Genomic DNA, 11309 nt, shown 5'->3' on the forward strand with positions numbered 1-11309 from the left:
CTCGCTGATTCCCCACATCTCAGGATACCAATCTGTACAGGAAAAACTTCTGCAACTCTGGCAGCTGCATCTCTGACTGACAGCATTTTAAGGGAGACCCCTATGTTGGATAGTCAGAATTCTAACAGCGTTGCTATTACCTTGAAATCTAGTGGAGTGTTGCAGATCTTGGGGTGGTTGAGTGCACCATCCATAATGGATAAACCCTACTATTCAATCATAACACATGGCTTCAGCACCCAGCGCCGACTTGTGAAATGTAGCAATCATCTGTACTGACTGGCAAGCTTTCTTAATGATTCGGACATCCCTGACTGTTTGACGTGTCTGTGTGTGTGACTTTTTAACTGTTTTAAACCGCATATTGACCCTCTTCCAGGCGACAGTTTCAGTTGCCAGCCACTCACTTCTAGGTTGTAGGGAATGATCCTAACAAGGAAACCTTTATTAGCTGCAATGGTGTATGGGGCATGCTGTTTGATTTGCCTGTGGTGTGTGATTTTCGTGTGGTGTGAAAGTAGAAGTGTGTTAGTTATCCTAATCATTGTGGGATAGTTTCAGCCGTCAGACACTTACTCCTAGGCTGAAATCGACGGTCTTCAGCTAGCAGTTAAGCTTTATTAGTCGCAGTCGTGGTATCTGGGGATGCTGATTGTTTTACTTGCCTGCGGTGTGTTATATTTATATGGTGCGAGAGCAAAAATATGTGAGCTATCCTGTGTGATCGTTGTAGCTGTCTGACGTTTACTTCGAAACTGTGGGCAATTGATCTATAACTAGCAGCTAAGCCTCGTTCGTTGCACAGGCAGCACCAGGGCATGACGATTGTTGGACTCGCCTGTGGTGTGCGACTTAATACACATGAAAGCAAAAAAAAAAAGGTGAGCCGCTTCTTCCAACTGAATATCTGAGTTATTCAGAAACATTTCGCGAAAGCTGGCATAACCGACCAAATCGAGCGCGTATAGTTCTTTTCTCAAGAGGGACGCGACGCGCCTGTTTTTTATGGAGCGCCAGCGACTGCACTGGCCATGTTAGCGATCAGGGACCATGGCGGAACCTGGATTCGCTCCGGCCCCGTCGCGCGACAGTCCGGCGCGCCAACCACTGGGCCACTGCCGTCAGGCGACTGTCACTCCACTTTTTGAAATTCGGATATTCATTTGTCCCACGTCCTTTTGAGATGACGTTGCGGTGACTGTTCCCGCAAAAATAACCACTACCACAGTCAACGGAAGTACGACCACTCACGCAACAACATGAGAAAGTCAGCTATTATCAGCGCACACCGAAGGTCATTGGCCGTCTCGACCACAGCCGCAAACAACATAAGGAAGTCAGCTATTATCAGCGCACACCGGTAATGGCCGGCTCGACCACAGCCGCGAACAATGCTACCTCGAAAAGTGAAGCAATAGCAGTCGTGGCATCTAGCATGTGATATGATATTTTTTGGTGTTGTGGCATTTAACATTTCATCATGGCATTGGGTAAAGGCATCTCATCCCATTTACAATTGAGCTGGCTGAGCAAAGATACGTTAAGCTGACAGAAAAAAGACACGGTCTGATCGTTTCTCCATGCCGCGAACTGCTCACCAAACGTTAAGAGACCAGGAGCGCAAAATCCATCAGACAAGGAACGCGACAAAAGGTAAACACGACACCGGACGAATCCAGACTTGTACTCACCTATAAAATATGTTGTTGATCTGTTTTCGGATGTACGCGCGGAGTCCCAGGAACTTGCCGTAAATACGATGCAGCGTTGTCTTCAAAAAGTCCCTTTCCCTTGGGTCCTCTGAGTCGAATGAGTCCAGAAGCTGATAAGAAGCAGGACATAATGTTGTCAATCGACTTAAGCCATTTCCCACGTTCAATACTACAAGGAAACATTCACCCGAGGCTAGCGCTAATTTGTGGCACGCGTCCGCCCAGGTTAATGAGCCCTCTGAGGCACCCAGCGCGCACGAGTATGACTGTGCCACCGGCGAGCCGAACTGGGCTGCCACACGCGACCGCGCGGCCTGACAAGCGAGCTCAAGCCGTGGGCATGGCCAGTTGAAAGACACAGGTAACAAGCATGGCTCGTCTGTACGAAGAACTATGGAATAGGGAAGGAAAAGATAGCGGAAGAAGCATGTGACAGAAGCATATGACTTAACAGGAAGACGAAAAACACATCACAATGAGGCGGATAAATATTAATAGAGGGCACGAAAGGAGGGATGCCGAAGGTGAGACAGACGAAATGGAGTCGGGGAAGGAGGGAGGCAGAAACATGGTGGAGAAGGTGATGTGGAAAAGAGAAGGGAACACCACTGTCGATCACCAGGATACGAGCGATAGTGCTTTATATTTTCCGGGTCTCATGTAGTGCACATATACTCAAATGAAACTCAGAATAGGCTGAGTCCCTATTGTTCTAAAGGCCCTTCTAAGCACGACTGGGTGTGCCATATAGGTGCAGTAGGCTAGGTCACCGTCGGGACATTTCTGGTAGGTCGAACTTTCAGCGGCTCCGCACAGACGCGTGGCGTCACTCGAACTTGTTACGGTCGTCACTGAGGCGCCGCCAGCAGGGCATTTAAAATTGTATCGACAGAACGTGGCGGTCATAACTAATCTAGACAACAAATATAAATATCATAAAATGTGTGTTCCGCTTACCAAGTTGTAATGTGGTAAGGCACTCTCAGCTTGTGGTGCGCCAACTCGCGCCCCATGTGGGCCTCCAACGACGTCGACACATTAAATTGACGGGCATATTCACCAGATGTTTTCGCCGGGTTAGCCCTTTTAAGCGACCTCCTGGTGACACTTAACCAACCAAAGCATAGTTACATTCCACAGAATAGCGATAACGTCCTGCAACACGACGTTACCCCGTGGCGTAAGCCGGAGGTGTATGTGAGCTTTCCTGTACTTGACATTGGCTGTTTATCAAGCACTTGAATCTCTCCAAACAGCAGCTGTAGAGGCAAATGAATTTTCGATGCACATCAGACCCTCAACCATCACGATACTCTGCTCTGTCAAGACAAGAATTTCTAAAATGCAATCGCCATGACTGCATGTCAGCTGCAGGTCCATGGCATAGCCAAATCCCACGCTTATGACTGCCTATGACGAACTGGTATAAACACAACCGCAAACATCTCGTCACTTGGTGTTATCTGGCGTGTTCATCCCTCCCCAAAAAAATACCCATTTCCTTCGTCCGTTGGATGGCTTTCAGCATTGCCTCAAATTTCGGATGCTCCAAACCTTGCTGTTTTGAAGAAAAAAACAATGTGCTCCTGAAGGTCGAAGGCAATGAGGTCCGACTAATGAGATCGCACTGCAACCCCTCTGTGTCTAGTGCTTGCTTCAGCTGAATAAAATTTTCTGATTTTAAGCTTCAACAGCACCACAGTTCCATCCTTCAATTTAGGTTTCCTCAAACTATTTGGACTTCAACTTGTTATCCTACACCATTTCTAGTGCGGAAAAAAACAAGGAACTGCAAAATTATCGGCGTCATTCAGTAATCGAATTATTCCGTGTTTAGGCAAGACCTTCATGCATTAAGAACAGGTTCCAGCTGGTCAAAATGTCCCGGTTGCCGCCTTTAACCAGTTCAACTTTCGAACGCTGTTCCTGGATGGCAATACCACATATGCGGCGAGCAACGCAAATGGCTGCACAACCCTCTCCGAGATAGCTGCGGTGGCGCAAAGCAGAGAGAAAACAGCAGACTGACGCGCCATGGCACACTGACGTCGGCGCGCCGTAACTCCACGCTTCAATTACAGCGCTGCATTCAGAGTACCCACCCCAGCCTACGCAAACGCTATCTTACCGCATCTCGTTCTAGTGAGCAAGACAATTGATACACCCCCCTTCCCCTCCAAACACACAATGAAACATAGCCAGCATCCTCACGGACCTTTAAGCTGCCCAGCATAAGCCAAAGCACGAGCGATAACAGTCCGAAGAGACACACTCGAAACGGCTCAGACCCGGATCTCACCTGAAGCACAAACTTTGGTCAATGTAGCGCTTGGCCACGTTGGCTTGGAAGTCAGCTGACTCGAGGAAGCGCAACAGGAACTCGTATATGAGCTGAAGATGAGGCCAGGCCGCCTCCAGCGTCGGCTCGTCCTCCTCCGGATCAAACTCGGCACCGGACGGGTTGGACGACGGCGGCAGCGTCCGGAACAGGTTCATCGTCACCTGGCCGGCCGATCGCGCTGTGTCATGTATTCAGACACAACGCAAGCATCACCACGCCGGCAACGCATCGTGTGGACTATGGGGTGACATGTAGCGAAAGAAAACAAGTCAAATGCAGGTGTGTAGATTCCTACTCCATTGAAGGGACATTCAGCCCCCCGCATCTTAAGAAAGAGGTAGACCAAGAAGTGGGCCATCGGTGCTGTGTGGAGTAAGGCGGGATTTGAGGATCACTTAATTAAAGGATCAGCCATCGCGGACCATGCTTAAGTATGTACGGTATGTAAGCACTGCATAATCAACACAGATGCGACCACGGTAACGGAGTTTGTTTTGTCACGTCAGCATCAAGGATGCCACCAAACGTTTTTAACATATTTCGAGAACTTCGGTAGAAAGACAACTGGCGTCACCTCAGTCAATAAAAACATTATCTTGCTAACATCCGGGCAACAACGACTTTATCAAAATATGCGTTTTCATAAAGTTGATTTCAAGTATCTGCAAACCTTTTCTCGCCAAAAATCGCCCACAAAAGCTGTGTGCTTAAAACAATAACAGACAAAAACTAATATTCAAACAACTTTGCACATCAGTACATTGTGGAAGAGTACTTTGAAATCAATATACCTCACAAATTCAAGGGGAGCTTTCTGAAACAGGACACACCTTTAAACAAAGACAAAATCTGGGAAAATACGCACAGTTGAAGCCACTGAAATGTTGATAACTTGTGTTGATTTGCCTTGAGCCAAAATCCAGCCAGTCACTGTGGCTATTCAACGAGCAACAATCCTGAGATGATGCGCAGAGGTGCTGAACGCCGGCTCACCATCTGGACGACCTCCGGGTAGATGTTCTCGGTGATGACGCCGCGCTGCGTGGTGACGTACTCGATCATCTCCTGCAGCGCCTGCCGCTTCACCTCCTTCCACTTCAGGTCGGAGAGGGGGTCCGAGATGAAGTCGACAGCACGCAACACTGGCGGATCTTTTGAATGAACAGCTCTTACCGCTTCGCCCCGCCGCCACCCTGTAACGCACGTGCACACACGCACACAAACATTAATGAACATCGCCACAACGTAGGCATTCCGTATGCGAACAACATATGTGAATGACAGGGTAAAGGGCAATAGCTGCTAGCGTAGGAGGACATGACATGGTTTTTCGACAGACTGGTATTAGTCGTCATCAACACGTTACGAAATGCAGTGTGAAAGCTTTTCTATAACATGATTTTGGGTTGAATCTTTACATAGGTCTTCGGACGTTTCGGATAAAACGCTCGATCGGACGATAGGTCTTATTGTATAGAAAACGTTCAACTATGTCATATTTTGACGAACGCGTCCAATCGCATTTGGGCAACAACATAAGAGCATCGGGCATAACGGAAAGAAATACATGATAACAAAACCTCGTTTGCCAAGCCGGCCATTAAAATGCCACGAGAAGCCACACAAATATTTGTTTGTGTGCTTCGCAACACCTCATGCTTAAGAAATCTGCAAAATAAAATCATTCTCCAAATCTGAATAAAATCACAAAGATCTTCAAGGGATAAGCCACCAAAGCCTTTCAGATCCATCACGGAAATTGCATCCCTTTGCCATCCAACAAGAGTTCAAAGCTCTGTGCTGGCAGAGTGAAGATCGCGAAGCAACTCTGCTCAGGCACCCTGCTGGCACCCGCCTCAAAGGAGAAGCAGAGCATAGCCCTGCTCAAATTCACCTGATTTTTTAACTGAGCCGCAACAGAAGTTATGGCCGCCAGTCTGAACATCGCTGCAGCCGTCATGTACCGATTTGTGTATCATTGGCCCGTGGTTTTTATTGTTTATTTCAATTTCCATACTCGCATACGGAGCTTTTCTAGTTTTTTTTTCTATTTTCATTCACACTTCCGTCATAACTCGCACCACTACCCACATTCCTGCACTGCATAGCACAAAATGTGATTGTGTTCGAAACTTGCACTCAACGCATCAAAATGGTCGCCGGCTGACTGGCGACCGCTGATGCCCCGAATCAAACTTACGCACGCCAGACATGACAATTTCGATCTTCGCATTTGTTCTTGGCGTTGAGCACCACGTGGCCAATGAGGTGGCGGTATTTGCGTGGCTTTCGATGGCATGAATGCCCGGGTGACTTGAAAAAGTTGTCTTTACATTGCACCTTGCACAAAGCGCACACCACTGAAACGCCACATGAACCGCACTTAAGTTAAGACTGAGCTTCGCTGTGAGCTTACCTCATGTCTGATAATTGTTTCCATATCTTCAAATGTGGAGCATTCCCTTTAAGCTATTTGGTTCCCAGTCTCATGCCCACCATAACTAGCAAGACAACTCAAATGCCAAATTCATATAATAAAACGCGGTTCGCGTTCTACATAACTAGCAAGACTGCTCAAATGCCAAATTCATATAATAAAACGCGGTTCGCGTTCTATGTTAATTGGTTGAAAGAATAGAAATGTGTTGAACTGTTGAAGGCAAACTGCTGGCCGCTGATGCACCGATTCGCGCTGACGTACTCCAGACACGAACAAGTCATTAGTCATATGTTCCTTGCCCCTGTAGTAGTCGTTGCGCCATAATTTATGTGGCCTATCTGTGACGTCATACATCTCAGAGTGACTTCAAAATAGACGACGCGAAAGTCTGCGCAAGTATGTAAACGCCTAGCTCAGAAGCGGGATAAGTTGAAGTCTAAAAAGGACAATAATGTAAACTACAGGGGATGCTACTAAAAATGCGCATCTCAATTCAACTCAAAACCCCATACGAATAAACCGCCTCTCACACAGACCTGCAAAACCTTCCCAGCTCGCTGTGATCGGCACTGACCTTTGAAGCTCGGCAGCTTTCCCAGCTCCCTGTGATCGGCACTGACCTTTGAAGCTCGGCAGCTTTCCCAGCTCCCTGTGATCGGCACTGACCTTTGAAGCTCGGCAGCTTTCCCAGCTCCCTGTGATCGGCACTGACCTTTGAAGCTCGGCAGCTTTTCCAGCTCCCTGTTCCGCGGCAGGTTGAAACGGGACGAGCTCTGTCGCCGGTCCTTGCGAATCATCGGACTGGCACCATACGGCACCTTGCTCAGCGCCGTGGGAGGCGGCGCCGCCTGCCGGTCCGGCCGCCGCCCGCTGGCTGGAGCCCTGATGGCCGAGAAGAGGGCGCGGCTCAGACAACCTCTCGACGCCCAGGCCGTGCCACCCGACGCAGACCGCAATGACGGGTGGTCGGATCGGGTCACAGCGACGTCACACTGGTCACAACGGGTCACACTGAGCTTCGGATACCGCCCAACGCCATGGCTGCATCGAAACGGAGCCGTGAGCTGTTTCAGCTCGGACAATACGCCGCATATTCGATGCAGAACCGATTTAGTTTTTGGTAGGTCGTGGGATGCTACGCATCAGGACATGCCGTTCTCACGCTAAAAAACTGCCGCGCGCGATTATCGAATTGCACGTCGCATGTTTGAAGGTGAAGGATAGTGCCTTTAAAATGCTTAAAAGCCGTTCAGGTGGTGAAGCTGTCGAACCCGTGACTACGTTGGGGCACTAGCCCGCTAACGTGGGCACCCAAAGGGCTCGCGTCCCTGTCATTTACAAGTCCGAACCTTTGGAGCGAAAGCAGTTCTGGGCTGAGCTTATGCCAAGCAGTGCTTGTTATGTCCGTCCGAGCCCCCGTGTCCGATCGTAAAATTCCAGCTCAACAGCAGGATTTCGCGGCGTTAATGGTGCATTGCTTCCACCGCTAGCTCCTCCCTTGGCATTGGCCACCTGTTGCTCAGCCAGAAGATGTCGCTACTGTGGGACAGCTTGGCCATATCAAACCTCACTGGGTCACCCTTCGAAGAGGCATTCGATTACATGCCCGATCGGCCTGGAGCGTGGACCGAATTCTCCAACCTGAGGACGAGTGAACACAACCCTCCCGTTCGCACCCGGTGTGAATTTCCCAGGAACATTTTCCACGTAACTACGAACGCAGCCGACGCCTCTTGGATGCTCTTTGAACCACAAAAAATTAATTCACAAATACAGAAATGGCAACCAACCGGTGTATTTGCCAGTTGTTCTTTGTCAGGCACAACATCACAAATGGGTTTTTGAACGGGTCTGACGGTTTCCCTTTTTATTAGTTTGATGTCTACCAACGTATCACAACAAAACCCCGAACTTCATGTTCATCAGCGTATCCCAGCACAATAATTCACACGTCACGTATTACAACAAAATTACCCCCCACGCTACACATTACAACATTATTCCCACGTTGAAACCTGCCGTGGTAGATCGTCAAGATAAAGGTCAAATACAATGCGAGTTCCCTGCGCCTCTTTACTATCAGTAAGTGTGCGCAATATGGTGACTTAGATTTAGGCCATGGAATGAAATTTTGCTTTAGCGACAAAGCCGCTGTCCCCTGTATATTATAGCGCAGGCAGGGGGCACAGAGGCACGTGTCCTTTCCTCCAGTCCCCCTCTAGGTCTCGAAGGGCCCGAAAAGCCCCTCGAGATTGACGACACAGAGCCTCATTTAAGGGCCCGAAGTCTCACCGGAGTTGTGTAAAGGGTGCTGGCCCGCATGACCGGCCCTTAAATGTCGGTCAAAAGGCGCTTCGCGCCGATCGGGCGCTTTAAGCAGACGAAGGCCTCTACGTCGATCAGTACAACGAACCGCCAGTGTCGAACAGTCTGCTCCGTGTCGGTCTGAGCACTGGAGCCAATTTCTCAGGAGCGGACATTTCCCACGGAACCCCCTGGGTCGATGAGGGCTTCTCCATCAGTCATGCACCACCAGCACCGAACAGTCAGCTCCGTGTCCTTCTGAGCCAGACGACCCATTTCCCAACCAGGGACAAGAACAGGGCCCGCGATTTGCATTGGTCAGGACCCTGAGTCAATGAGAGCCCAGGCTGTCTGCCCATCATTGGATTTCTGCGGCGATAAGGGATCTATTTGCGTCAGTGCGGGCCCGTGTTAATACAACATGTAGGGATGGCATTTCGTGGCTCAACATGAAAACCACACCGTGTGAGTTGAAAAGCATGAAAATCCCACATTAAAAGCCCTCGAGCTTTTGGGCCAAAACAAAACTATCGTCGCTCCCACCCTCAGCTACCGTCAGATTTAGCTCCCCACAACTCTTTTCTCGTCTCTGTAAAACAACATTTCAAATTAAACACGCGCTCGGGTGGGGGTCAAATTGACCCCCAAAGGTTTTTCCAGAATAGTTTCCGAACGGTGCGGCGTAGCCGCGCCACATTTTGCATAACTGTAGACAATTAAATAGCGAGTCGTCTGGCAGCAACAATTTTGGTGTACCTTGTAAAATTGCTGACCTTGAAGGATTTTCATGCATGGCAAGTCGAAGTCAGACCATTATTTCAGCGAAGGCGATTTCTAGGGAATCGTTCAATCTGATCCAACAGCGGAGTGCTAGACGAAGCTATACATCGCTGAGATACTTTCTTCGGCAACCCAACAATTGAATGAACAAATCACACTGACCTAAGCTCAGTTACGAAGGTCAGACCAGGCTCAAAATCAACCTGCTTTATTACTCTGGGGCTTCCTGTGTGGACTAGTTTCTGGTGCTCATTTCGATTTTATTGATAACAGGAACCACATTATACACCTTCCGAAGACTTTTTTAAGGTCAGAATAGGCCACAGACCTAGAATGACCCAGTTCCACATTTTGTTTTTGGGAACATACTGCCTAGCGTAGTCTATGTCGCTTATCCAAATGCAAGAGTCAAAGCGGTCTTGAATGATTTTGGTCACCATGAGCTTCAAAAGGTCAAACGAGGACAATGACCCTTGCTTGAGCATGTGGACTTCTGCATAGAACAGCTATCTGGGTTCCAGTGGCCCTTTTGAGACCAACCAGTAATTTGATCTTGTTTGACTTTATTTGACCAGGCCATGGCCTAGGAGCCTCAAACTTTGACCTAAGTGAGTTCACGTACAGGTCAACACACCCTGTGAATTTGGTGTCTCTAGCTCTTTTAGTTCCTGAGATCTCAAGCGCGGGGGGGGTCAAATTGACCGCCCCCCCCCGACCCGAGCGAAGGGCTTCCAACCGGCCACCCGGGCAAGTGTTAAGGTCCAGCGTTGTGACACGCCCCGCGCGAATCGCAAACGATTGGGAAACTTACGGAACGGGGCTTCCAGGGATCGTTTCAAGCGGGGTGGGAGCGGAAATTCGCTATACAAGGTGACTTTCGAAGGGGATGGCGCCAAATTTCGATGATGCACGTTTCGTTCTTTTTACAGGCGTAGTCTCCGACGCTTGTGAATCGTAACTGCCATCCTAATCTGTACCTTAAAACATACGAACACTCATTTAGCTGCGTTCAGGGAATGGATTACGTCAGAGCTTTTGCATCATGCACAGCTAATACACTTTCCAACTAAGCAATGTTCGTCAGATTGCGATAATTATCAGCCCAATACAGTGTGCATTGCCTTACATCATCATTTAAGGATGGCGTTGCTTCCTCTTGGCCTTCTTGCTGGAGTCCTGAAACAAACGTATATCCAGTGAATTCAACATAAATTCGTTCATTTTGTGTTGTACCAGAAATCAAATCGAAACGCCATAGATCAAGCCGCCAAAATAAAGAAAGTGATGGAAAGTGTCGTGACAAAGCAGAGCATTAGTCAGCTTGGCTCTTCACCACAAAAGTCGCACGCCTCATCGTGCGAACTGCAGGGCCGTTGATTTGAGTAAATGCGAGAACCGAGGGCCCCACAGCTAATCTCCCACAAATGTGGTTCTCAACGGATGTATGAAGTCCACACAGCGCTGATGAACGACGATGTTAACGTGTAGTTTGTTTTTGCATTACTTGTCAAACATTTTTATTTGAGCAACATGCTACAGTCTGCATGGTTGCGACGCAAGAACAAGGCATCAAAATTAATTCGTTATGCTCCAGAGATGCATCTGTGCAGTGCGCAAAACAATAAGAGTGCTGCTCACAGATTTTGTAACAATGCACCAAAACATTAAGTGAAGAACCAACAGGTGATATGTTAGTGTGGGATGATGATTAGTGGTGGATTCCGCGCCAGCA

General features: G+C 48.6%; 1 protein-coding gene across 1 annotated transcript; it reads right to left on the reverse strand.

Annotated features, from left to right (window-relative positions):
- Positions 1-1442: 1442 nt before the first annotated feature.
- On the reverse strand, positions 1443-9073 carry LOC119093411 (serine/threonine-protein phosphatase 2A 56 kDa regulatory subunit delta isoform-like). The gene is made up of 5 exons (XM_037216365.1): positions 9038-9073; positions 7206-7341; positions 5047-5204; positions 4012-4214; positions 1443-1822 (listed from the first exon to the last, which is right to left on the reverse strand). Exons 1-5 carry the CDS (start codon positions 9071-9073, stop codon positions 1774-1776), a joined length of 582 nt encoding a protein of 193 aa, XP_037072260.1. The 3' UTR covers positions 1443-1773.
- Positions 9074-11309: the final 2236 nt, after the last annotated feature.

This window comes from Pollicipes pollicipes, unplaced genomic scaffold, assembly GCF_011947565.3.
Source record: "Pollicipes pollicipes isolate AB1234 unplaced genomic scaffold, Ppol_2.1 Scaffold_4002;HRSCAF=4701_pilon_pilon_pilon, whole genome shotgun sequence".
Lineage (NCBI taxonomy): Eukaryota > Metazoa > Arthropoda > Thecostraca > Pollicipedomorpha > Pollicipedidae > Pollicipes > Pollicipes pollicipes.

What these genes read in the sequence shown, in the direction of transcription:
- LOC119093411 (XM_037216365.1), bottom strand. Translation starts at nt 9,073, where the DNA reads ATGGGTCGTCTGGCTCAGAAGGACACGGAGCTGACT. An exon ending in AGAAGGACACGGAGCTGACT is followed by an intron (nt 7,342 to 9,037) that starts GTTCGGTGCTGG and finishes CCGGACCGGCAG; the next exon opens with GCGGCGCCGCCTCCCACGGC. An exon ending in AAAGCTGCCGAGCTTCAAAG is followed by an intron (nt 5,205 to 7,205) that starts GTCAGTGCCGAT and finishes TTCATTCAAAAG; the next exon opens with ATCCGCCAGTGTTGCGTGCT.